Raw genomic sequence first — 27,929 nt, forward strand, 5'->3', positions numbered from 1 at the left:
CGCCCCTGGGGCGGGGCGGGGCGGAGCCTGAAACTGCTGTGGCCGGCCGGGCCCGCCCGGTTTTCCAGTGCAGTCTCGGGGGACGCTCGCAAATTTTGATTTTCCGCTCTGGAACGGGGTAAGTGGTTTTAAAAGTCCCTCAGTTCAGGCTGAGGATTTCCCCAGCGCTCGTCCAAAAGGAACCGAGTTGGATTTTGGCTGCGTTCCTTTCCTGCGTCCCGTCCTCCCCGAGAACCATGGGATGAGTTTGTGGCCAAAGTTACTCCGCACCTGGGGCTGCACGTTGATCACCGGGGCTGCACGTTGATCACCGGGGCTGCAAGTTGATCACCTGTAGGTCACCAGGGCAGTTTGACTTACTGGTCCTGAGAGCCCGATTTTGCTTACTGGCAGGGTCAGGGTTTCGGGTCCCACGGCGGGGCGCCCACCCTGCAGCCTCTGCCTGCCTGCCCCCAACTAGATTTCCCCTCGGCCTGGGCTCTGGATTCTTGCGGCCTCTCGCGGCTGCTGTGACCCGCGGCCACTCGGGTTCGGGTTTCCTAGGGCTCCTTCTCTCCGGTCTTTCCTCCTGCTTTGATGACGTCTTGGAGAGAATTGTGTAGACCCCTTCCACCCCGCCATGACTCTCATCTAGGAGACTCTTCAAAAAACGAAATTCCCTGTTAGCACATCGTTGGGTATTTACACGTTTCTAGAGGAGACTTATCTCAGTGACCAAGGAAGGTGTATTAATGATTCAGCCATTGAAAGGCTAAAGTTTGGACTGATTGTCAGCAGCTAGTGGAAATGGCTTCCCAGGTGGCACAGTGCTAAAGAATCCGCCTGCTAACATAGGAGAGGTAAGAGAGGCAGTTTTGATTCCTCACTTGGGAAGATTCCCATTGAGGAGGAAATAGCAACCCACTCCAGTATTCTTGCCTGGAAAATTCCATGGACAGAGGAGCCTGGCGGACTACAGCCCATGGGGTCCCCTAGAGTCCGACAGGACTGAGCATAGCACAGCATTAGTGGAAAATGGCTGTGTGATTCCCACTGAAACCGTTGGGACACTCCGTGAGTGTCTGGTCAGCAGTAGTAAATGCCACGGAGCTCTGCTCCCCCAGCGCAGAAGCAGCCTGACCCGTTAGTTCCACCCAATCTTTTCTTCCAAACACCTGCAGGGGGTTAGAATAACTATCTGATCAACTCCTGCCCTCCTAATCAAAAATGGGTACTAAGAGCCAGGCCCATGAAGTAGTATCCTGACAAGGTCATTCAGCTAAGAAGAGACTTTTCTTTGGCTGCTTTTAATTAAAAAATTTTTTTTCTGGCTTAAGAATAAATATGATACTATGAGTCATTCTTGATCAACCGTAGCACATTTATAATGTTTGATTCTCTTAAGTTTTTTTTTTTTCTTGTTAGAAATTCTTGAAAAGTAAGAACTTTTTTAAAAATAATATGTCTTTGCTTTGGCTTTGTGACTCGATCTGTTCATTCTATGTGAGAATATATTTCCAACTTTTTCCCTATCCCTTTAATTTTCCTTTAAACCAAACGGATTCAAGCATAGCTAGAAAAATATCAGTGTCGAAGGAAGAATTTTAAATTCTGTATTTCCTCTATTTGCAAAATATGGTTGGCAACATTTCATAGGTTAAAAAGTAAAACTGAACAATAAACCAGGGTGCTCTGATTGAAAGTTTATATTTGATAAATAGAAAACCCTGCTAAAGTACATTGTAATTAAAAAACACAAGCAGTGTGATGAGCCTGCTGCTGACTGTACGTGATTCACTCTGAATAATAGAGCTTACAGCCTGTCAGGCATGCTCTGAAGCACCCCCCCATGTGCTGCTGCAGCTCATTTTCACAAGGATCCTATGCTAGGGAGCGTTGGCCCCATTTTATAGATAGGAAAATTATTATTATTTATTATCATTATAGTTTTCCTAAAAGAATCACATTCTGTGTATCTCTAGTAGATCCCTTAACTTATGGGCATTTGAAAAATTTCAGACTCAAAGCAGATGTCTTAATCATAAAATATGTAATGCTACCTGCAGATTAGCTGAATTTCATATCTCTAGCTCAGTCTGTCTCACTATCATCATTATAAATTCTATCTCTAAGAAATTAAAGGTCCTCTCTGCCAGTATTTCAAAGGGTGAGATGAAAAGGATTTTACAGTTGGGGCGGGGGGGGGGGGGGGGGGCGCCCAATAACATTTAAGGTGTTGGGTTTCAGCTCTGCTTCAATGTAACCCTGGTGAATCTCAACCCCTTAGATGTTTCTTCATCTGTAAGAAGGATGGTGATTTTATTTCCAGTTCTTCATATAATTAAATGGTGGTTTTAGTAACTGTTGCTTCTCTACCTATTGTGAAAATTCTGTTACTGGATGTGAAAGATGTGCTTTATAGAAGAAATCAGGTATTGCTAGGGTTTAAGAATAATAAGTACTATTTTAACAATTTTTTAGCATAGCACCTATATTATGAAGCAAATGATGATCCTGTAGGTAGTTGAGGGGGTTCAAAGGCAATGATTGCAGATTGGAACCTGAGCAATCATAGTGGCAAGGGCTCAGCAGGAAATAAGACCACCAGAAGCAAAGTAGAAGTTAGAGTGGTCAAGGTCATGCCCTGTTTCCTTATGAGCTCCACAGGTAGTACTGGGCAAGACCGGGCTGGGGTGGGGTCTTCTAAATCGGGATTAAGGGTGAGTCTCTTCCTTCCTTTGTTCTTTTCTTCCAATTTAGCAAATGTCCAGATGCGAGGAAAAAAAATGTATGTGCTAGATATTTTTTGACAGATCCTATTTCAGGGTAATTTTGCTTTTATTATTGCTACAGTTTTTTGAGGGTACTAGTGATGTCTGTTGGTGAGAAGATAGATGTGAGAGCTTGAAAGAAATAAATAGGGAGGAAGTAAGTAGATATTAAAAGTGGAAAGAGAGCTACACCTCTTAACATGGGGGGTGTTTGTGTGTGCGTGTGCATTGAGGGGAGATGAAAGCAGAGTGGGGAGAGTCTGGGGCTTGTTATCCTTGCCCTCTGTGCTCTCTGTGTGTGGCACAGTGCCTCCCTTATAGTTAATGTTCAAAAATGCATGTTGAATGAATAACAGCCAATGTTTGGTATTAGTGCTTTGTTTGAATAGTTCTCTGGACTGTGAACTCTTTGAGGTTAAGGACTTGATTTTACAACAGTCCCATAAATATTGTTAAATCAAAGATGACTATAAGATTATAGAACCAAAGCTATCTTAATGTATATGAAATTGGAAAGGAGAAACTAAGGGGGAAAAGAATCATGATATCACTATGTATAGAAGTAAACATTTGCTAGGTTCTGTGCTTCATACCTACCCTGGCTCTTGCATAGTAACCCTGAGTAGAACTCAGTTTTCAGATGAAGAAGCTCAAAAACAGTGTCTGCCTTGCCCAAGGCCACATGGCTAGTAAATGATAGATCTGGGATTCATACTGAGAGCTGTCAGATTCCAAAGCCCACACTCTTTTCACAACACCATGCTGAAGACAAAAAGGAGAAAAAAAGAGCTATGTTCTTCTTTTCAGAGTAGAAAACGCTGGTCTATACAACCTTTTCTTTTTCTGTTTTATTTTCTTTATATATATTTTTGCTTTCAGGTCTTAAGAAATACTCAGCTTGAGTGAAGATCCAAATAGAAAGGCAGGAGTGAAACTGCTGCATAGGTAGGGCATGAGCTGCCTGTTCCTCTGTCCTAGTTCCTGCATGGGCTTCTTACCCATAAGACTGCTCAGCTGCTGTACAGTGCATGAGGCTTATACCTGCTTCTGACCCCACCCCCTTTTTAAATAAGAATACTGCCCTTTAGGCTATTTCATTGCTAAACAGCATTTTAGCCATGGAGAGTTTATTTTCTCTTCTATACTAGGTGCTATATTAAATCATTTTGAATAAAGCTTTTTAAAATGGCACAACTTTTGGTTAATTATATCAAGAACTTTCCATTAATAACACCATCAAAGTGCTTTGATTCCCCCCACACATTTAAGGGCATTTTATAGTTAGCATGAGCTTTGTTCCAAGGAGTCCCGTGTTGGGCTTCAGTACAGTGAAAGTCTGAATTCTTTCATCTCAAGTCTTAGTTTCTGCAACTCTTTTTGATGTTTCAGCTGCTCGTGGTTGGTGAATATGATTACTCCAGAAGTTAGCAAAGATGTTCCTGGTGGTGGCAGAGTTTAGCAATATTTGGTGTGGTTAATTTCAAGAAATTGTCATAGCAGACAAGCAAAATTATGGAGGTCAGACAAAGCCCTTTCATTACATCTCTATAGATGTAAGATTTCCAGTTACTATATATATATATATATATATATATATATATTCTTTACCTTTCTAAGCTTATTTTAACTCTGAGTTTTCATTTCAATATTTACAGTGGTAGAAGAGAAAGGATAACTATAAATTATACTTATGATTTACAGAAGATTACACTCAAAGCAGTTTTTAGCTGTTTATTTTTCTTTGTAAAATGAATGAACTTCATAAAACTAAATGTTTCAGAGTTGATAAATCTCAAAAACTTAATACTGAGAGGACAAACCAAGTTGCAGAATTCAGTACAATGTGATCCAATATGATTATAAACTTTATTTATAAAGTTTGAAAACATGCAAAATAATAACAATAGCACATACTGTTTAACAGTGCAAATACATGTAGCAGTGGAATTACATCCTGCCTGAGAACAATGAGCTCTGAGTTTATGGGAATAGTCACCTGCTAGAATTGTGGAACAGAAATGGGTTTGGGGACAGTTAGAGGAGGCTTCAGTTATATCTATAATACAACGTTTTAGGTTTTTACAGTGGTAAGGTTTGTTAAAGCTGGGTAGCAGGTAAATGTTTATTGTATGTTTTATATTTCTCTCTATATCTAAAATATAATCTAACAAAAGAAGATCTGTTTACCTAATGTTAAGAAAACTTACATTAACTCCTAGAATTTCCAAGATGTTATAGCCCAAGCTTACACAAAACGAAACCTAAGATAATTGTATCATGCATCGTCTATCCAGATGTTTTTGTTTGTATGTTTGATTCCCTTGTTGAAAGCACTGAATCCCTACAGGAAATAATATGAAGCATTTTGCTTTGTAGCTGAAGGATTTGTAAGATGAAAGGTCCTTAAACATGAAATGAGATCAGTGGTAAGCTCATGATTTAAATTGTTGTTTGAAAAATTGTTTGATCTTCCCCCTCCAGGGGGAAAAACAGAGTGATAGCCTAGATACAATATGACAATATGTTTTTTTTTTCTTAGTATCTAGATCACCATGGCAACTGGACAGAAGTTGATGAGAGCTATTAGAGTTTTTGAATTTGGTGGACCAGAAGTGCTGAAACTCCAGTCGGATGTTGCTGTACCAATTCCAAAAGACCATCAGGTGGAAATCATTACTTAAAAACAGGCAATAATTACACTGAGTGTATGTCTCTAGCACATGAAGTTATTGTTTGAAAGAATGATTTATAAAGACATTGCTTTAGGACAGACCCTTGAGAAGGGAATGGCAACCCACTCCAGTATTCTTACCTGGATAATCCCATGAACAGAGGAGTCTGGTGGGCTACAGTCCACAAGGTCACAAAGAGTCAGACACGACTGAGCTACCTTCACTTCACTGTACTGTTTACACCTTAAGCTCTGACAAAGAGAACATATAATTCTAACTAGTGAAGTAAATGTATAAAAAGAAAGAACATAAGAAAATTTTTGAAGTTGAAAATCATCTGTGTAGTGAAGTAATTGGATTTTTATGAATGGAGTCATGATTATTCAGTTACAGTCTTTCATGATGAATAATTTTCTTCTGCATACATGCTTTTTCACATACAAGAGATTTTAAATATAGATTTTAATCATTTCCAGTGACTTTAACAATGTACTTTTTCAATAAACATTGTATATTTTTATTACTGCACCTTCCATCACTCACATGTCTAACTTCCTTAGCGAGCCTTATGAGAGTTTTTACAGTTTGGTTATGATTTGGCAAAGATTTATTTCTTATCATTTCTTCTCTGTAGACTGCTGTGACAGTACAAGCTTTGTCTGGTTTCCCCAAGAGGTCCTTTCATTCCTTCTGTCTTTGCACATACTATTCCTTTAACTTCTTCCATTCTGAAAGATATCTACTCATCCTTTAAGATCCAGATAAAATACTGCTTCCTTCATAAGGCTTCTCCTTACTTTGATAGCAGAAGTAATCATCCTGTATTAAGGTCAGATGAGCTTCTATAATAGCTGTAGCCTCAAAATTTCAATGGTTGGCAGCCTGGATGGGAGGGGATTTGGGGGAGAATGGATACATGTCACGTATGACTGAGTCCCTTTGCTGTTCACCTTAAACTATCACAACATTGTTAATTGACTATACCCCAATATAAAATAAAAAGTTAAAAAAAAAATCTCAGTGGTTCTCATTCACTAAATTCCACAATTCTAAAATGTCAGTGCATAGAGTTCTCTTCCAAAGTGATTTAGGGACCTGTACTTCTTCTCTTGTGTGGCTCTGCCACCTTCAACACCTGTCTTCTGAAGTCACTAAGAAGGGGTGGAAACACTATGTACATTGCCTAGGAAGGACTTTGTGGGTCAGTCCCAAAAACAGCTTTCGGCACTTATGTTTACATTCCATTTGACTGTTTATAACTCTGAAGAAACCAGGAAGGAATATTCTTCCTACCTTGCTGTCCAGGAGGAGAAAATAGGTTTGATGAGCATGTAGAGGTCTCTGCACACATCCCTTCAGATATCTCCACCACTGTTTTCCCCAGATGTGTTTAGTATAGCACATAAACCATTCTGTCTTATCTTTTTATTTATATGGTGATTTCTAAAACTGGGATGTGAGCTCACTGAAGGCAGGGTTTTCCTCTATTTTTGTAGCTCCCATGATCACTCCACTCCAGTCCTATGATAATACTGAATGAATGCCTAACTGCTCTGTATGAACTGAAGTACATTGTCATTGCAGGTTCTCATTAAAGTTGAAGCATGTGGTGTAAACCCAGTGGACACATACATTCGCTCTGGCACTCACAGTGTAAAACCACCTCTACCTTATACTCCTGGCTTTGATGTGGCTGGGATAATAGAAGCTGTTGGGGAGAGTGTATCTGCTTTCAAGGTATTACATTTTTAATTATTTCTATTTTAGCTTAAAATGTATATTTTTTAACATTTTGACATAGCTTTAAAATGTGTTTGTATTTAAGTCTTTAAAAGGCCCGATTATACAATTTCTGCCACTTGAGGGACTCCTCTAGTCAAAAAAGAAATTGCCTTTTATCTAGGGACCTTGCTTGTTTGCATTGTTGGGAATAAGTGTTGGGTAATTTCTGTGTCTCCACATCCCCGTAGAATTGAACTGTGATCCTTTGATTTAACAGAAATACTTAAGGCAAGAATATAATAAGTAAGGAAATTATACTGTTTCCTAACTCTTGATAATACTCAGCCAACATAGTTTTTTTCTTTTTTTTTCCTTCTATAAAATTTAGTTACACAAAATAAAGGGAAGGCTAATTCTTTTGAATAATAAGTAAAAGATGAACAAATGCAAGGTCAACTATACATTTTTAGAGCTATGATTCAGACCAAGGTGGCTGAGTCAATGTAGATGTTATGTGTTATGATCAGAGCTTTTGTTATTTATGTGCAAAAAGATATAAAAAACCTAGATAGCATATTCATGTTCTAGCATCTATCCTCATCATTCCTTGACCTGCTCAACTGTGGCAGCACATTTACCAAAATTGAACTGAGCGAAGATTAACAGGGTCTGGCCCAGGAAGCCAGGAAAATTCCTTTTGCTTTCTACTCCCCTGCCTATGGCAGTCCAGCTCCTGCCCTCACCGCTCCACCTAGATGATGTTTACTAATGTCGCTAATGGCCTCTATATTGCTGAAGCTAATGGGTCCTTTTATGTTATTATCTGTCTTGACTTCTCTGGGACATTTGACACTCTCAGCCACTTACTTTTTCTTAAAAAAAAAAACAAAAAAACAAAAAACCTTCAGCTTCTGTGACATTATATTCTCCAGGTCTCCCCCTACCCCCACCTCCTGTTCCTCTCTGAGCATCCTTTTTCAAGCTTCTTTTTCTCTGGATGTTCCTCACATCTTGGTGTTGCCCAGTGCCCACTGACCCTATGTAGACTCTGCCTTTTGTATTATCTTCCTTCTTCATGATGGGCTCGTATGCTCTCTCAGTTGCCATTATCTAGTGTGATATCTTTAGCTTAGGAGCTGGACCTGTTCTTTCCAAATACGGTGGCCACGAGCCATGTGCGGCTGTTTGAAATTCAAATTCAATTAAAATTAAAAATTCTATTCTTCCATTGCTTAATAGACCCAAGTGTCTAGTGGCCACTGTTGTACAGTGCAGATGGAGAGCATTTATGTCATCACAGAAAGTTGTGTTGCAGGGCCCACCTCAGCAAACTCTTTGTCTAAAACTGAGCTTCTCTTTCTCCCAGTGGACCTGCTGCTCGCGTGGCACTGTCTTGGTGACATCTGGGGTCTGAGGCTTATCTGTCCCTCACTCTGCTCTCCCTGACTGGAACTGTTTCTCTCTCCTCTTTTCCTCCCCACTGTTAGTGTAGTTCTGGTTATCTTACATAGTCGCTTATCTGGATTTTTATAACAGACACTTAACTTACCACCCTCACTCCTAGTACCTCAAATCTATCCTTGCTCTATAAGGAGTTATTTTCTAAAATGTAATTTAGATTGTTTTACACTATGTTTCAAATCTTGTATCAGTTCTTTATAGATTTCAGGGTATTGCTGGAATGCTTATGTTATAAAAGAAGACTGTTTCGTGGTCTTTCTCCTACCCATCTTTCCATTCTTATCTCTCATTCCTTCTCACTCTGTAGTTTATCCTTGCGTAATAACTGCTTGTTCTTCCCTGCATGTCCCGTGCTCTTTCATCTCTGTGTCTTTGTATTGGTTCTTCTATGTGACAGAACTAAATCAAAGCCTGTAAACATAGGTTCAGGGGCTTTTAGCCTCCAGCTTTCATTTCTTTTCATTTTTATCTCCCAAAACTGTTATATTCCACATATTAAACTACTTATTCCTTGGGAATGCATGCTGGTGATTTCTCAGCACCTATTCCTATCACTGTTCCCTGACTTAACTTTGTTTCCTTTATCGCTAGCATCTCTTCCCACTTCCAGTTTTCAAGATCTTGTCCTATCTTTCAAAGTGAAAGTGAAAAAGTTGCTCAGTTGTGTCTGACTCTTTGCAACCCCATGGACTATACAGGCCAGAATACTGGAGTGGGTAGCCTTTCCCTTCTCCAGGGGATTGTCCTAACCCAGGGATCGAACCTAGGTCTCCCGCATTGCAGGCGGATTCTTTACCAGCTGAGCCACAAGGGAAGCCCCTTATCTTTCAAGATCTAACTCAAATACTAGTTTCTCAGTCTAGCTGTTCTTGATTCCCTCAACTTTGAAATAGTTCTTTCTTTTTCTTGTACCTATCTTTGATGGCTCATCAGATTTACCTTGCTGTAAAATTCTCTCTCTCCTTTTTTCCCCTCTTCCTAGAGTTTAAGAAACTTGAGATTAGGGAGAATGTCTTGCTATTAATATCCATCACAGAACTAAAAGTACTGCTTTTCATAGTGAATTCTTAAACAGGTTGGGATTATATTGAAATCAATGCAGTGTGTTTTTAAGCCGTAAAAACAGGATTAATCTGATGTTAGTCATACTTGACCGTTTCCAGGCAACACTGTTAAGCAGTGATGCTTGTCTTTGACTCCTGGGTGCCCTTGGAACCTTTTCTGTCTCTACTTCACCCTATAATGTTGTATTATAGGGCAAATTTAAGTGTATTGAGAGTTACTGCCTTAATGTTTTGCTTATTCCAAGGACTATTTACTTTTTTTTTTTTTTTAATTGAAGAAACAGGATTTAGAAAAGGTGCTTGTACTGGGCAGTCTAATTTCCTTGGTGTACAGGCCACATGGAGCCACCCTGTAGTGCTTGCATGGGGCCTTTCCTTACCCTCAGTTACACATCTACCTTCCAGTAGTGAGGACCCAGTAGGCATTTATGGAGAGTTTGTTATATGTTTCTGGTGCTGCAACAGGTCAAGACATTTTCCTGGCTCATCTTTGTTGTCGGGATCCAGGCAGAGTTGCCTGCCTTTTGGTCCATGTGTGAAAAATGAGGGAAATGCGGGGACAAACCTACAGAAAGGATTTAGAACAGGTGTTTGGAAGAAACCTTACATTGTATTTGTTTCTTCTCCCCAGTATTTTGGATAAAAAACATTTATGTTAACTACCATTTATTAACTGCTTGATCTGAGCAAATTACTGAACTTATTTACGCCTCCATTTCCTCATCTTTGAAGTGGGATTATCTAAAGGGAGGTAATGAAAGTTTTCCTCATAGACTGTTGTGAAGATCAAATTAGATAACACTCATTAGACACTTAATGCTGTGCCTTGCACAGCAAGCTGTCAATAAAGGTAAGTTATCATCATAATCTTTAGACCATTCTGGACATTCTCTTTTTTCTTATTTTTCCTATCTCCCTTGATTTTTCTTCTTCTAGTTTCCACTAATAAAACATTTAAAAATGTTCCATATTTTGAAGTTGTTTTTATGAGACCTTAGGATGTAGACAACAATATATAAATATTCCTTTTATTTCTTGTTATAAATGTTGCATTCTAAAGGGTTACACCCATGTTGACAACCTTTTTAATCCCTGAAGCATTTATTAATTTATTGCTTTCCCCAGAAAGGTGACAGAGTTTTCGCTACCAGGACGATCTCTGGGGGCTATGCTGAGTATGCTCTGGCAGCCGATCACACTGTTTACACACTGCCTGAAAAACTGGATTTTAAACAAGGAGCTGCCATCGGCATCCCATACTTTACTGCTTATCGAGCTCTGCTTCACAGGTAATAACACACTCTGTCAGCTTTATAACCAGCACCAGAGGAGGGCGATATTAATTGGAGGAAGGTAATATATAATTTATGCTTCCTACCACCCGTCTACCCATTGGTCATTTTTGGTTCCCATTAAGTTACCGTTAAGGTTTATAGAGCGGAAACTCTGCTAATTTGGTGGATTGTTCTCATCGCTGAAGAAAAAAAGACAAGAACAGCAAAACCCCATCTTTGTCTTCAAGATGCTCATAGTCTAGTAAGGGAGAGAGACATAAGAGTAATAATACTGATATATAATGTGGAAAGGACAGCGGTAGAGATGTGCATGGGGATTTACGGGATCACAAGGGACATGCCTGTGGTAATGAGGTCAGGCTTCCTGGCAAGGCATAAGTCTTGGGTTATTTTAAAGCCATGGTTCAAAAATCTCATTATCCAGCTCCAGAAACTAATTGCTGCAACTTTAAAGTACAGTGGCTCTACCCTAGTCCCCCTGGTCAGTTTCCATGGCTGATACCTGAGAATCTATATCTTAATCAAATTCCCTAGGTATTCGAAAAGCATCAGAGAGCATTATCCTGGGAAAGGGTAGCTGGGAATAGGGAGGGTATTCTAGAGAATGGGAAGAGCTGGTATGGGGAGCAAACATAGGGGTATCTGGGGAGAAGAGCTATAGCAGTTTGCTTTTGTTAGAAGATTTCAAGGCAAAGAGTGGTGAAGAATAAAGTTGGAACATAGTAATCTCTCAGTAAATTTTAGCTGTCATTATCAAATAGGTGCACCTCAGATTGCAAAAAGCTAGATTTAGTGCTCACATATTGTTCTGTGAGGACTTGGGGGTCATGTAGTGTTTTATTCAGGAGAATGATATTGTCACATCTGTGTTTTATTAGGATCACCCATCTGCTATGGGAAGGATGGATGTTATGATAAGAGTGGAGAAAGACATGGGAGAATCTTATAGAAGTACCCTCTGGACATTATTAACACTTAGGGGCCAGAGCAAGACTCATGGTAGAGGTGGAGAGGAAAGGATAACTATTTAGGGGGTAAAATCAGAAATATTTGGTAACTATTTGCATGTGGAGAATGAGGAAGAGAAAGAGCTTGAGAATACTTACAGCTTTATAACGGGTAATGTTTGACTTGACAAAGAGAAGGAGGGAAAAGTTTCAGAAGGAAACTGAGTTCAGTTTTGGACATGAAACTGAGACAGACATCATCATGGAGAAGTCCAGCAGCCTGTCGGATGGAAGAGTCTGAAACTCAAAGGCTGGAGCTTTAAATTTGGGGCTGTCAGCATGTGGTAAGAGCTGATGAAGTGAAAGTCACAGAAATTCCTCAGGGAGTGAGAACAACAGTGCAGAGAGACTGGAACTGTACTGAGCATGAATAGTTAGCATGTGGTCAGAGGCAGGGGACAGAGTCCTGAGAGGGGCAAAGGAAGTGCAACCCAAGGCCGAGAGTCTAGAGGTCACTGAGTCCGTTAAACATCCGTAAGCCCGTAGGTGTTGAAGCCAGGAAGGCCTCAGTTTTACTACTGTCTCCACCTACTACTAGTCAAGTTGCTTTCCTGTCTCAACTGTAGTTTACTGACTTGAAAAATACAGATAATAATAGAAAGCACCTTGGGGTGTGGTGGAATTAGATGAGGTAATGCTTATAAAGCTGTTCAGTTCAGTTCAGTTGCTCAGTCATGTCCGACTCTTTGTGACCCCATGAATCACAGCATGCCAGGCCACCCTATCTATCACCAACTCCGAGAGTCTATCCAAACCCATGTCCATTGAGTTGGTGATGCCATCCAACCATCTCATCCTCTGTCGTCCCCTTCTCCTCCTGCCCTCAATCCCTCCTAGCACCAGGGTCTTTCTCAAGGAGTCAGTTCTTCCCATCAGGTGGCCAAAGTATTGGAGTTTCAGCTTCAGCATCAGTCCTTCCAATGAGCACCCAGGACTGATCTCCTTTAGGATGGATTGGTTGGATCTCCTTGCAGTCCAAGGGACTCTCAAGAGTCTTCTCCAACACCACAGTTCAAAAGCATCAATTCTTCGGCGCTCAGCTTTCTTCACGGTCCAACTCTCACATCCATACATGACCAGTGGAAAAACCATAGCCTTGATTAGATGGACCTTTGTTGGCAAAGTAATGTCTCTGCTTTTGAATATGCTATCTAGGTTGCTCATAACTTTCCTTCCAAGGAGTAAGCATCTTTTAATTTCATCTGCAGTGATTTTGGAGCCCCCCAAAATAAAGTCTGACACTGTTTCTGCTGTTTCCCCATCTATTTCCCATGAAGTGATGGGACCAGATGCCATGATCTTCATTTTCTGAATGTTGAGTTTTAAGCCAACTTTTTCACTCTCCTCTTTCACTTTCATCAAGAGGCTTTTTAGTTCCTCTTCACTTTCTGCCATAAGGGAGATGTCATCTGCATATCTAAGGTTATTGATATTTCTCCCGGCAATCTTGATTCCAGCTGGTGCTTCTTTCAGCCCAGTGTTTCTCATGATGTACTCTACATAGAACTTAAATAAGCAGGGTGACAATATACAGCCTTGACGAACCAGTCTGTTGTTCCATATCCAGTTCTAACTGTTGCTTCCTGACCTGCATATATAAAGCTGTTAGTATGCGAATAGTACAGAGCAAGTGCTCAGTTAGCGTGGGTGGTGTTAGGGGTGGTAGTTGATGTTGCTACCAAGGAGGGAAGCTAGCTGTCAGTACAGCAGTGAGAACTGTTTGGGAACAAAATAACAGCCAGGCTTAGTGATAGGAGGTCAGTGGTGGTTTTTGTCAGATCACTTTCAGTAGAGTGATGGAGCGAAGCTTGAATGAATGGGTTGAGAAAGGAAAAGGAAATCGATTCTTGAATGGAGACTACTCTTAAAAAGCGGGGAGACAGGCAGAAAGAGGTAGGAAAACTACTTGAAGAGAGTGTGGGAACAAAGGGTTTTTTTTTTTTTTTTTTTAAGATGGACAGGACTTGGTTATTTTTATAGCTAAGAAAGGATGTAGCAGAAATAGATGGAAAGCTTGGAGAAGAGGGCAGAATAGTAGATGTAACAAGATCCTGTGCTGGGCAAGGATTGGACTTAGCACAGAGGTAGAGAGATTGGCTTCTGATCCAAAGGACAACTCGCCTGTCAAACCTGGCAGAGGCAGTGAGAGAGTCAATTCCTAGGCAGGTTGATAAGAAGTCCCGGGGTCCCCAAAGAGAGAAGGGTCTCGAATGCTCAAGGAGGAGGAAAGGACAAACTTTTTTTTCCTCTACATTCCTTGGTCTTAGTCACATAAATCATGTTTTTATCTTTAAGTTTTGAACTGATGATTACACAACAAACAATTCAGTTTAAACTCTGTACTAAGGGTTATATAACAAAAATGTATCCTGCTTGAGGACAGTTTCTGGAAAAAACCTTCTGGCTAATCCTGTTACCTTAAAATGTAAATTATGGGAGTGGGTCTAGTAAGATCTTTACAACCTCCAGACATTCTTTTGATTCATTGTAATAACTAATTAAAAAGTATATAATTCCATTGCTAACACTAGGGAGGGGCACTCTTTCTGCCCCCATCAGAAGCTTTCTCCATCTCTTTTATACTTTAATAAAACTTTATTACACAAAAGCTCTGAGCAATCAAGTCTAGTCTCTAGCCCCGGATTGAATTCTTCTCCAGAGGCCAAGAATCCCAGCGTCTTTAGTGGTTCAACAGCAACCTTTCAGCATTGGTGTACTTAATGGAAAGTTTGTGGGCAGGGAGGTGAGGCATTGAAGGAGTTCATATGTGATTGCTTCATTTTCATAACTAAATAGGAAGCAAAGTGACCTTTTGAGAATCAGAACTGTAGTGGTACCAAAATGCATGGTTATGTGATTTTTTTCTTAGGATATTTAGCCATTTGGATACATTATCCAGGGAAAGTAGACTATAATATTAATCCAGGGCTGGAATATCAGTGGCAAATTGAAAGAGCACAAAGGAAATGGGAACAGTGGAGAGAAAGAAGGAAGTTGGGGTAATGTCCCATGGCATCCAGGCTGATGGGAGTGTGGCAGGAGCAGCAAGAGGGCAGAAAAGGAGCAGACAGCAAGCTCTGTGAAGCCAAAGAAAAGGTTTTGAGGGAATATGCGGTTACAGAATCAGAACAGGAGATCAATACTGGTTATTAGTGTCTGATATTCCTCAGGTAGAATGGTTAGGGATGACTACTAGGTATGGGAAGTGAGTGGTAGAAGTAGAGGAGAATTCAGGATTTGTGAGTTTTCTTCCCATGAATGTTGAAATCTCTCAGGTTGGGGCTGGATTTAGGGTGTAAGAAGAAACCTATTGGAAGCTCCAGTACTTTGGCCACCTGATGCGAATTGCTGATTCATTGGAAAAGACCCTGATGCTGGGAAAGATTGAGGGCAGGAGGAGAAGGGGATAACAGAAGACGAGATGATTGGATGTCATCACTGACTCAATGGACATGAGTTTGAGCAAACTCCAGGAGATAGTGAAGGACAGGGAAGCTTGGCACGTCGCAGACAATAGGGTCCCAAAGAGTTGGACATGACTTAGCAACTGAACAACAAGGAACCCTGTGGGCCAGGTCCTAGGCTTCAATGACTAGGAGGGGGTAACAGCAGCACGGAAAGCCAGGCCACATGCTCCAGCCCTGCTACCGGCCCCAGGGGCAGAGGACTGTTAGTGTTCTCCAGAGAAGCAGAACCAACAGAATGTGTGTATTGATGGATGGAGTCCTGCTGAGTCTAAAGTCAGTAGAGAGACCAGCAGTCTGGAGAGCCTGAGAAGAGTAGCTGTTCAAGTTTAGAGACAGTCTGCTGTCAGAATTTCTCCTTGCTCTAGGAAAAGTCTGTCTTTGTTTTATTAAGACCTTCAAGTGGCCAGGCCAACCTACACTATGGAAGATAATCTGCTTTATTCAAAGTCTCCTGACTTAAACATTAATCTCATCCAAAATAGCACCTACACAGACATATCCAGAATGTTTGACTCATATCCAGCACCATGGCCCAGTCAAGCTGACACTTAAACTTAACCATCACAGTGACTACACGAGGATGGAAGGTAGCAATGGAGACCCAGTAGACAGTTTGCCTGCTTTTTCTCCACCTGCTGCAGGCCCAGAGGTTTAGGACAATGTACTTAGTGTGTGGAGACTTGTTTATAAGATTTAGAAAAAATCACTGGAAGTATTTCATGACCCAGAGTATAACATTGGTAATCCTGTTCCCTTAAATTTGTACTTTACTTTTCAAAATGTCCAAGTGTTTTGGTAATAGCTGTCTCAGTTTATCACTCCAAACCCTCAGTTTAACTCACTGTGCTCAACTCCCCATCTCCAAGCGAGCATGTTGGAGAAACTTCATTTACTGACTCACAGCTGCCATTTGTCAGCTGTTGGCACACGGCCTTGAGCAGGACTCGGTGACTGTGTTCTCACTCCCAGATTGAACAGGATATCTGTACAGGGTGGTGTGATTTAGTCGCTAAGCTGTGTCAGACCCTTTGCGACCCCATGGACTGTATAGCCCACCAGCTTCCTCTGTCCGTGGGATTTTCCGGTGAGACTATTGGAGTGGGTCTCCACTCCTTCTTCACTCTACAGGGTGACCACCCCCTGTTGTCCTGGTAAACAAGGGATCTTCACTGAGAGATCTGGACCACACGGCCGTTGCTGGCCTGTGACGTCAGCATTTGTCCATGTGAAATGATAAAGCATCACTGTGTCTTGCTGCATGTTTTTGTTTTCAGTGTAATAGAAAAGGAGTGGGTGAACCAGAGGTCAAAAGAATGTCATTTTACCAGAGGCTCTGGGCAGTTTAGGGGGTGGTAGGGGAACCTGTGTGACAGGACTTGTTATATTTCTTACTCTCTTACCATCGCTGACTCAGCATTGGTTTCTGAAACAAGGGCTTGGAGGCTGTGCAGCCAGGTGTTGAAAAGCAAGGAGAAGGAAGACAGTAGCTGCTGCATTTACTCAGGTGTGAGTCTGAACCATGGAATAAAGACTGAGCTATAATGACCCTTTTTGAGACACTTTCTGTGGGAATGAATGGGAGACTCCAGTTCTTCTAGGTGAAGCAATTTCCCTTGACACATTCACAAAGCCTCTTAGCAGGTAGCACAATTATGATCTTGGCACCCCAGCAATATCTGGCACATGGCTGACTCCCAGTAGACATTTGTTGAACGAATAAGTGAATTGAATGTTTTCTTTTATCTGTGGTTCTAAAGAACCATTGTTTGAGTCTGGGGAGCGTGGAGAATATCTCGGGTTGTCTATCAGGATGAGTTTCTTCTTTGGGTAACTGTTGGTTGAAATGAAGGTAGAATTTTCTTAAGAATTATGACAAACACTGAGCTTGATTAGCTCCAAAGTAAGGCGATGAACCTGTGCTTTCTTTTTCAGTGCCCGTGTGAAACCTGGAGAAAGTGTTCTGGTTCATGGAGCTAGTGGAGGAGTAAGTATTTTTTTCTTTTAAGTTTTTTGCCTTTTTTATAGAGGTTATGTTTCTGGGTTTCACATTATATTTCTTTAAGTTGCTTTTAAAAACCAAATTTATAAATATAGTCAAGGGTGATGACTTTTTTTCTTTTTGTAGTGAGACTTTAGATTCTGTCTTCTGAAGGTGATTCCCCATCATATTCGTTTAGCATTTCTTGGTTAATAAATTCAACAGATTTACCCGATCAGAAATGTATGCATTCGGTTTTCCACCTGTGTTTGGTATGGACCAAGATAAACGGGCTTTGTTTTTCTTTTCAAGAAGTGAATGTTATAAGAATATTTATTTAGATTTTAAACAGTTCTTTAAGGTTAATATAAATTCCACATCCCCTTAGATAAGAAAACTAAGGCTCATTAAAGCTTTACCTCTGTTGCCCCAGACAGCACTGCAAAGCCACACTGTGAGTTCTTCATCCTTTCTAGCTCCCTTCCTGCTCGCCTGCTGCGCTTTGATGACATTCGCAGGGTGCATAGTATACAGCTGTGTCCTTCACACCACAACCCACAACTTAAAATGCAGATGGACATGTGTAGGGGGGTGGGGGTTGGGGAATGCTCAGAACTTATCAAACCAGCCCTGCAGTGAAATCACCCAACACAGAGCTGTCAGAAACCTCTTCAAGAAACTGGCTGTCAATCTGCCTCCGAGGAGCTTAGAGGAAAAGTTAGAGCTCTGAGGTTGGAATTTAACAAGAAATCCACATGACCTCTATCCTGCATGTAGAGGCTTTAGAAATTTTGGAGACATTTCGCCTTTTTAAAATACAGGGCCTGGGGCTGGATGTATGAGGAAGCAGATTAACTCTTTCAGGACACTGTATTCCAGAGAGGAGATGGAAAGAAGTAACCTATTAATGGCAGGTTGTTCCCAGCATAATGAGGGGCATCCTGAAAATGCATTTACCTCTAAAAGTGGACAGGTAATACAGAGAATTCAAACCTCTGTATAATTGTTACTTTCCGTGGATGTATCACGAGGTTTCAAGCCCAGCTTCCTATGTACTTCCAATAGATCAACTTAAGGATTTCACAGATAGACTGTTTACTTAAAAAAAAAAAAAACACCAAGATCGTCTTTCTGGGGCTTGAGAAAATATAACACATACCCTTTTCAAAAACTCCCGTTGTTTAGCCTCACTGAAGAGGCAGTTTGGGGGTTAAATTTAGCCCTAAATAAATAAATTTAATGCTAAATAAGTACAGAATCTGTCCAACATGTATTTATTTAAATTGCCTTGGCTTTCACAGAGCTAACCTTGTGCTCTGTATCAAAAAGAGAGATTTCAGTAGGAAGGGGAGAGATGAGTTTAAAGAAAATCCCTTTTTATTCCCTTTACCCCTCTTGTAAAAAGCCAGGTCGCTTCATCATGATTTTTTTTTTAAAGCCAAATCCAGACTGTTCTCCGTGCTGGCTGAGTTTGTTAAATCCCTGGCTGGCAGGGATAGGCTGGCGACCTGGTGTGTGAAGCGCTTCTGATCCTGGCTGCCCATCAGGGGGAAACAGTGCTGGGTTTTGTCTTGCTTCTATTTGTACTTTGTCCTCATTTAAATCAAATTCCTTTGGGATTATGTTGTGTATTTAAAATGGTGTAGAATTTGTGAACACAGCCAACATCCTGATATGCTGGTGGGGAGTGCCCTGTTTTATTGTCAGCAAAATAAATAGAAGAAAAAATAGTTGACACATAATGGTATATAATCTATTGAAGAAATATTGTTAGTATAATTGTTGACAAGAATAGAATAAGCAACTCCTTTAAAATAGCTCTTCAAAGAGTGCCCCTTTGAAATAGTTAGATCATAAGGAGATAATATTTACATTATCTCTTAGGTTAAATCGTGGTTTTATTAGAGGCCCCCCCCTTTTTTTAATTGAAAAATTAAAGTAGCAAAAATCAGCCATGCTAACCCCATGGTGTATTGGTATCTCATGGAACTGAATGTCTCTCACACTCACAGTGAGTTCCCTGTTTGTTTTGGTTAAATCAAACAAATCCTCAGCATAACCCAGCTGGGTTCAGGCTCCTCACTCCCATATGCCATACAGTCTTTAAGGTCTTATTTCAGGCTTGGGAGTTTGTGATTCTGTTACAATTTTAATTAGTTTCCATCATCTTTTTCATCTCAATCCTCTTCTACCTTGCCCAGTCCATAACAATTGTATCTTCCTTTAAATCAGTGGTTTTCAATGAGGGGTAATTTCATGCCATCTCTTCTCCCACTTGGGGACATTTGGTGGTGTCTGGGGACATTTTTGATTGTCACAACTGGATGAAAGGGTCTGGCATCCAGTGGACAGAATCTAGGCATGCTCCTTCTAAGCACCGTTCACTGCACAGCATAGTCCCCACAGCAAAGAATTACCTGGCCCAATAGTGCCAAGTGTGAGAAAGCTTATTCTAAATGTATGGGCTGACCCTTATCTGTACCATTCATTTGGCATGGGATCAAACATGTTTCCTAGTATTATAATTTAAATGATTGCTTTTATCTATATTCCTAAAATAGTTTTATTTCTCCTTTATGCTAAGCACATTTATCTAGTGCTCTAGTGATCTCATGCAATCCTGTGGCTTTAAGTACTATCTATAAACTGATGATTCTCAAATGTATGTGTCCAATTCTGAACTCTTTTCAAGTCCATTATCATATTCAACTAATGATTGAGCATCTTCAGTTGACTGAATTCAGTGTGTTCAAAGTGAATTCTTGATGCTGACACAAACTTGATCCTCTCATCTTCCTCATCCAAGTCAATCTACCCAGTTATTCTGGCCTGAGACCTAGGAGATATTCTTGATTTTTCTCTATTCCTCACCTCCCACCTCCAATCTTTGATGAAGTCCTGATCTTCCTGCTCCCATTTCCCCCTACCTTCTTTGTGGCTCCCATATAATTAGAATGTTCTATTAAAAGCCTAAATCAGATCATATCCCTCTCCTGCTTAAACTCTCCAGTAGTTCTGCATGGCTCTTAAATATAATCCGAAGTCTTTACCTCCAAGGCCTTGTGTGCCTCGGCCTTTCTGTGCCTCTCTGGCCTCACCTTTGCTCCCTTCCGCATGTCCCACCCTTAAGCCTCTTGACCCTCTTGCTGATGTTTGAATGCCCCAAGCTCCTCCCCACTTCAGCAGGATAGCCATGACCATTCAGTCTGCAGCATTCTCCAGCAGACCTCCCAGACCTGTCCCAGACTGTGCTTGTCCCTCTCTCCATTCAGGTCTCTTCAGAATGCCTTTCCTGATGACCTAATTGGCCTGGTTCTCTAACTCTTTATAACCCGATATGCTATTTTTTTCAAGTAGTTTTCATTCTCTGAATTTACTTTATTCATTTATTTCTTCATGTGTTTGTTATCTCCCCTTCCTAAGAACATACGTTTCATGTGTGAAGAACCACATCTTGCACATCAGTTCAGTCAGTTCACTTGCATCCGACTCTGAGACTCCATGGACTGCAGCACGCCAGGCTTCCCTGTCAATCTCCAGCTCCAGAGTTTACTAAAACTCATGTCCATCAAGTCTCTGATGCCGTCCAACAATCTCATCCTCTGTCATTCCCCTCTCCTCCTGCCTTCAATCTTTCCCAGCATCAGGGTCTTTTCCAATGAGTCAGTTCTTCACATCAGGTGGCCAAAGTATTAGAGCTTCAGTTTCAGCATCAGTCCTTCCAATGAATATTCAGGACTGATTTCCTTTAGGATTGACTACTTTGATCTTCTTGCAGTCCAGGGGACTCTCAAGAGTTTTCTCCAATACCACAGTTCAAAAGCATCATTCATCAGCGCTCAGCTTTCTTTATAGTCCAACTCTCGTGTTCATACATGACTACTGGAGAAACCATAGCTTTGACTAGATGGACCTTTGTTGGCAAAGTAATGTCTCTGCTTTTTAATGTGCTGTCTAGGTTGGTCATAGGTTTTCTTCCAAGGAGCAAGCGTCTTTTAATTTCATGGCTTCAGTCACCATCTGCAGTGATTTTAGAGCCCCAAAACATAAAGTCTGTAACTGTTCCCATTGTTTCCTCATCTATTTGCCATGAAGTGATGGGACCAGATGCTGTGAACTTAGTTTTCTGAATGTTGAGTTTTAAGCCAACTTTTTCACCCTCCTCTTTCACTTTCATCAAGAGGCTCTTTAGTTCTTTGCTTTCTACCATAAGGGTGGTGTCATCTGCGTATCTGAGGTTATTGATGTTTCTTCTGTCAATCTTGATTCCAGTTTGTGCTTCATCCAGGCTGGCATTTCACATGATATACTCTGCAAATAAGTTCAATTAGCAGGGTGACAATATACAACCTTGACATACTCCTTTCCCTATTTGGAACTGGTCTGTTGTTTCATGTCTAACTGTTGCTTCCTGACCTGAATACAGATTTCTCAAGAGGCAGGTCAGGTGGTCTGGTATTCCCATCTCTTTAAGAATTTTCCACAGTTTGTTGTGATCTTCACAGTAAAGGCTTTGGCGTAGTCAATAAAGCAGATATTTTTCTGGTATTCTCTTGCTTTTTTGATGATCCAACAGATGTTGGCAATTTGATCTCTGGTTCCTCTGCCTTCTAAATCCAGCTTGAACATATGGAAGTTCTTGGTTCATGTACTGTTGAAGCTGGCTTGGAGAATTTTGAGCATTACTTCGCTAGCACGTGAGATGAGTGCAGTTGTGCGGTAGTTTGAACATTCTTTGGCATTGCCTTTCTTAAGGATTGGAATGAAAAGTGACCTTTTCCAGTCCTGTGGCCACTGCTGAGTTTTCCAAATTTGCTGGAATATTGAGTGCAGCACTTTCACAGCATCATCTTTTAGGATTTGAAATAGCTCAGCTGGAATTCCATCACCTCCACTAGCTTTGTAGTGATGCTTCCTAAGGCCTACTTGACTTCACATTCCAGGATGTCTTTGCTCTAGGTGAGTGATCACACCATCATGGTTATCTGGATCATGAAGATCCTTTTGGTATGGTTCTTCTGTGTATTCTTGCCACCTCTTCTTAGTATCTTCTGCTTCTATTAGGTCCATACCATTTCTGTCCTTTATTGAGCCCATCTTTGCATGAAATGTTCCCTTGGTATCATTAATTTTCTTGAAGAGATCTCTAGTCTTTCACATTCTATTGTTTTCCTCTATTTCTTTGCATCGATCGCTGAGGAAGACTTTCTTATCTCTCCTTGCTATTCTTTGGAACTCTGCCTTCAAAAAGGTATATCTTTCCTTTTCTCCTTTGCCTTTCACTTCTCTTCTTTTCACAGCTTTTTGTAAGGCCCCCTCAGACAACCATTTTTCATTTTTGAATTTCTTTTTCTTGGGTACGATCTTGATCACTGCCTCCTGTAAAATGTCACAAACCTCCATCCATAGTTCTTCAGGGACTCCGTCTATCATATGTCTTGAACGTAGTAAATAATAAATGTTTATCATATTCATGAATATAAAATTGCCCATGTACATACCTGTCTCTTCTACGTAAGTGGTAGATGACTTACTGTTGTTATCTAGTATTTTATGTGTACTGGTAAAGTATGAAGTCACTGAGTATATTTTGACCATCTTTAAACCCTTCTGTACAAAGCAGATGCTAAGTGAACATTTTGTACAGTGTTTCTTATTTCTTTGTTTAGACTCTTAACATTTATTAGCAATACTCTAGAACCTAGAAGAACCTTACGTTAATTGTATGTATTTAATAAATGTTTGCAGAGATGCAAAGTTACTAAAACTACTGGGCTGTATTTTGTTTTTTAAGGTTGGAATAGCAGCATGCCAGATTGCAAGAGCTTATGGCTTAAAGGTTTTGGGCACAGCTAGTACTGAGGAAGGACAAAAGATTGTTTTGGAAAATGGAGCCCACAAAGTGTTTAATCACAAAGAAGCTAACTATATTGATAAAATTAAGGTAAAATTGTTCTATAATTTTATAAAACTAAAATTTTGTTTCATGTTCTTTTGTAAGTTTTTTTTTTATCAACTACTCTCTTCAAGTTGTTTGTTTTGCCTATGTATTTTAAAGCTTTAATTAATTTAAAAGTAGAGATGTCTACTTTTCGAACCTTCACTATCATTTCTGTCTTATTTATTTTTACTAAATAAAATATAGCCTCTCTAGAGGCTTATAGTTATAAAAATCAGTACTCTTTAATGCAAATCACATTTTAAGTAAAGCCACAGCTTTGTATTTGCAGCTGTGAGGCATTTTTTAAACATTTATTTTTATATATTGTGAAATGATCACCACAGTAAATTTAGTTAACATCTGTCCCCATACATAGTTATAAAATTTTATTTCTTGTGATGAGAACTTTTAAGATCTATTCTCTTAGCAACTTTCAAACATGTAATACAGTATTTCTAACTGTAGTCACTGTCCATTACATCCTCATGATTCATTTATTTTACAACTGGAAATTTGTGCCTTTTGATCCCACCTTTATCCATTTCACCCATACCCCACCCCTTGCCCCACCTCTGGCATCAAAAAGGTATTCTTAATATAACTTCTATTGGTATAAAGTTTCCATAGAAAGTTAAATTATCCATGGATTACAAACTGGATCTGTCTGGCCTAGGGAATTAAGTTTCTTTGTTTACTGGATGTTTTTGGAGGAGAAACCACTACCTCATCAAAATGGTGAGGCAGAATTTAGTTACTGTTACATCTATTCCATTGCTGCAGTCTAATTCAGGCAGGTTCTGGAGTTCTCCATCTTTGCCATAGTAACAGTTTACTAAACACTGATTACTTTGCTGATCCTCACACTACTTGCTATGTTGAGAAAGAATTAGGATACCCCAGGTACTGATTACAGTGTAAACAAGGTCATTACAAACTGAGGAAAAACCGAGTGTGAGTTTGTTTATTACCTCTAAATCATCTTGCCAAAAAACTGAATAAAGGCTCTCCTTTGTATATGTTGAGGAATACAAAATTGATTGAGCATGCACTCCTGATATCATTATCAAAGATGAAAATTGGCCAGTTATTTTAAGAATAGGTTTTTTGTTTTGCAATGTAATTCTAAGACCACAAGACCTTATAGCTTCTATCTCTTATACTGGTTCCTTCTGCTTAAGTCTCTCTCATTCTCCAAAAACATTCTCTTAACCTTTTCTCCTCACCTTCCCTCCTTTACCACACATTTCTTGAAAAAGTAGGGGGTACTTAAACTCTTACTTCCTTACCTCCCACTGCAATTTTGCTTCCATTGCAGGGCTTTCCAGGTGGCCCTAGTGGTAAAGAACCTGCCTGACAGTGTAGGAGATGTAAGAGATGCAGGTTCAATCCTTGGGTCAGGAAGATACCCTTGACAAGTGCAACCCATCCCGATATTCTTGGCTGGAGAATCCCATGGATGGAGGAGCCTGGTGGGCTATAGTCCATGGGGTCGCAAAGAATCGAACACTACTGAAGTGACTTAGCCTGCATGCACACACCAGCTACTTACCTGGCTTGTCAGGGGCACTGATAATCCCATCACCAGCCAGCTGCTCTTGGCTCAGTTCTCATTGTACTTGACCCTGACTACACCTCCTGGAAGCTGGCTCTCTTCTCACTTCTCTAACTTCACTTTTAGTCTCCCTCCTCTTCATTTCACTTGGTATTCCATAGGTCTTTCCTCTTGGTCTCTCACTTTTTCTGGTGCTACCCCGTCATCCTGATCCATCTCATACACGTCCTTACGCTGCTGGTTTCCAGCACTGTCTCTGGCCTGTTTCATTCCTTCGCACCATCAGCCTGCTAGACGTGGCCGTTCATCTGGTCCCCCAGGATAGACGCCCACATTTCATTTCCTGTTCCTGTTGTTTAGTCACCTTTCTGCCTCTTGCACATCAAGTCGGTCACCTTATCTATCGGTTTCATCCCTGACACGCCGTTCATATCTGTCTGTTTCTCTTTCCGCGTCACTGTTGTAACTTCCTTTAGCCCTCATCTTTTCCAGTCTTGACTTACTCACAGCTGAGCTAATGCCCCCTTCTCTCTCCCCTACTGTCTCCAGAGTTACTTGGTTCTCTGTTTCAAAGAAAGAAACAGAAAAACATCCTCAGAAATAAATGAGAGCTCCATGAGAATAGGAATTTCTATTTTCTTGTTCCCTGCTGTACTTCCAGGGCCTAAAACAGTGCCTGGCACAAGAATTAACTAATGAACATCTGTCTCCACAAAGTCCGAATCTTTTAATGTGGCATTTGATGTATTTTCATAGTCTGAACCAATTTGTAGTCTCTTATCTCCTACCTCTCCCCTCCCACCCCCGCCCCCATCTCTTTCACAAATGCATACTCCAGCTCTGCTGGGCCACTTGCCAATTCCAGCTTTTACTCTCCATTCCTATGTCTTTGCTCTTCTGTTTCTTTTGTCCAGACTGACTGCTTCATGTCTAGCTTCTCCTTGACCCTTATTCTTTCTGTTCTACTTAAGAACTCCTACTTAACCCTCAGGACCGAGACCGTCATCTCTGTGGAGTTTTCTTTGACCTTTACAGGTGATCAGATTTGTAACTTTTTCCCCCCTCTAAAATGTATGGTTTGTTTCCCTGGTGGCTCAGATGGTAAAGCGTCTGTCTGCAGTGCAGGAGACCCGGGTTCGATCCCTGGGTTGGGAAGATCCCCTGGAGAAGGAAATGGCAGCCCACTCCAGTACTCTTGCCTGGAAGATCCCATGGACCGAGGAACCTGGTAGGCTACAGTCCATGTGGTTGCAAAGAGTCAGACATGACTTCACTTTCACTTTCAATGCAGTACTTAGCCCATCACATCACACCTTTAATTGTAGTGTTTTCCATTTTCCTCTTTATTTTGGGTTCTCTATGTCCATCTTGACATTCATAATACCTCACACAGTGCTGGGCATAGGTGTTCATTTTTTTCTTAAAATGAAAATATATAGCTTAGCTTATTTAAGAGCCATTTTAGATGTTGGGAATTGACATCAGAAAGCCCAAAAGAAAAGGAGTAGTGTTCCAAGCTGATTGTAGACCACTGAGAACACAACTAAACACACACACACACAGAATACTGCACACCAACAAGTCAATTTTTCTTTTTTGTTGTTGTCTGTTTTTTAATAGAAATGGGAGCACCAATGCAGTTTTTGATTTTTGATTTGTTGCTTCTTCTTCTATTAAAATACATTTTGAAGACAGAAAATTTTCGCCTAAGGAAGAAGTACTTTATAGTCAAATTGAGTCTAAACACATGAAAATTTTGGACAAATTTTATTTCATTATAGCAATTTATTTAATACAAATCTGTCATTTTAGATGTGGCTGGTACCTTGGAATTACAGCATCACTGTATAATTAAGTTATCTTTAAAATACAGCATTTTATGTCATTTTAAATATATTTCTGTAATATATGGCACTATGATAATCTTTTTTTTTTCTAATCTACTCTGCATTCTTTTATATTATATAGAAATCTGTTGGTGAAAAAGGAGTTGATGTGATTATTGAAATGTTAGCTAATGTAAATCTTAGTAATGATTTGAATCTTTTGTCACATGGAGGACGAGTAATAGTAAGTATTTCCTTTTTTTTTATCACTTTGCAGTTTTTTCATAATTTAACACTATTTAACACTATTTTGCAGTAATCTTTAACTATAGACATGTTGTTTTTCATACTAGGTTGTTGGCAGCAGAGGCCCTATTGAAATAAACCCACGGGACATCATGACAAAGGAATCTAGCATAAAAGGAGTTACTCTGTTTTCATCCACCAAGGTAGAATAGTGATTCTGATACATTGGTATAATTTGCCTAGTCAGGCAGACTGAAAATTTAAGTAGATGTTAAGGTTAGTTATCTAAGTGGGTTAAGGATTAATCCCTGGAAGATAGCTAGGGTGACAATATAATTTATTTTCCAAGCCAGGGCACTTATGAAGGAGAGGAGATACTGTTGGTAATTACCAGTTACTCCATAACAATAGGTATTTTGTAAACTGAGACTGCCACAGACAAATTGCAGCGTTGGTTAACATATACGAAACTACTTTTTTATAGTTCTGGACAAGTTGACAAAAGCCACGCATTTACAAGAAAACTCTTACTGCTTTCTTAGATTCTGAAAAATGTTAATGCTTCTGAAAATTGTCATGTGTTCCTCTATTGAAAAAGATGTTTTCTTTCCCTCAGGAGGAATTTCAGCAGTTTGCAGCAGCCCTTCAAGCCGGAATTGAAATTGGTTGGTTGAGACCAGTAATAGGTCCCCAGTATTTACTGGAGAAGGCTACCCAGGCTCATGAAAATATCATTCATAGCAGTGGGGCTACTGGAAAAATGATTCTTCTCTTAAAATGATCAATCCTTCCACTGATTTCCTGTGTAATTAGAGGTTCCATATCTCAGTTTTATGTACACTGTGTTTGCTCTACTTAGCATTCATTTGATTCAGTGAATTTCTTAACATTTAAAAAAAAGGTTTGTCTTTAGTGATCATAAGCATTGGAGTGCTGTTTATTTTATAG

At 40.2% G+C, this 27,929-nt stretch overlaps 1 protein-coding gene across 1 annotated transcript; it reads left to right on the top strand.

Moving 5' to 3' along the window:
* Positions 1-4: 4 nt before the first annotated feature.
* Positions 5-27,861, top strand: CRYZ (crystallin zeta). The gene is made up of 9 exons (XM_040232550.1): positions 5-118; positions 5,290-5,413; positions 7,007-7,159; positions 10,795-10,958; positions 17,371-17,422; positions 23,211-23,360; positions 26,878-26,979; positions 27,089-27,184; positions 27,598-27,861. Exons 2-9 carry the CDS (start codon positions 5,303-5,305, stop codon positions 27,760-27,762), a joined length of 993 nt encoding a protein of 330 aa, XP_040088484.1. The 5' UTR covers positions 5-118; positions 5,290-5,302; the 3' UTR covers positions 27,763-27,861.
* Positions 27,862-27,929: the final 68 nt, after the last annotated feature.

This window comes from Oryx dammah, unplaced genomic scaffold (assembly GCF_014754425.2).
Source record: "Oryx dammah isolate SB20612 unplaced genomic scaffold, SCBI_Odam_1.1 HiC_scaffold_28, whole genome shotgun sequence".
NCBI lineage: Eukaryota > Metazoa > Chordata > Mammalia > Artiodactyla > Bovidae > Oryx > Oryx dammah.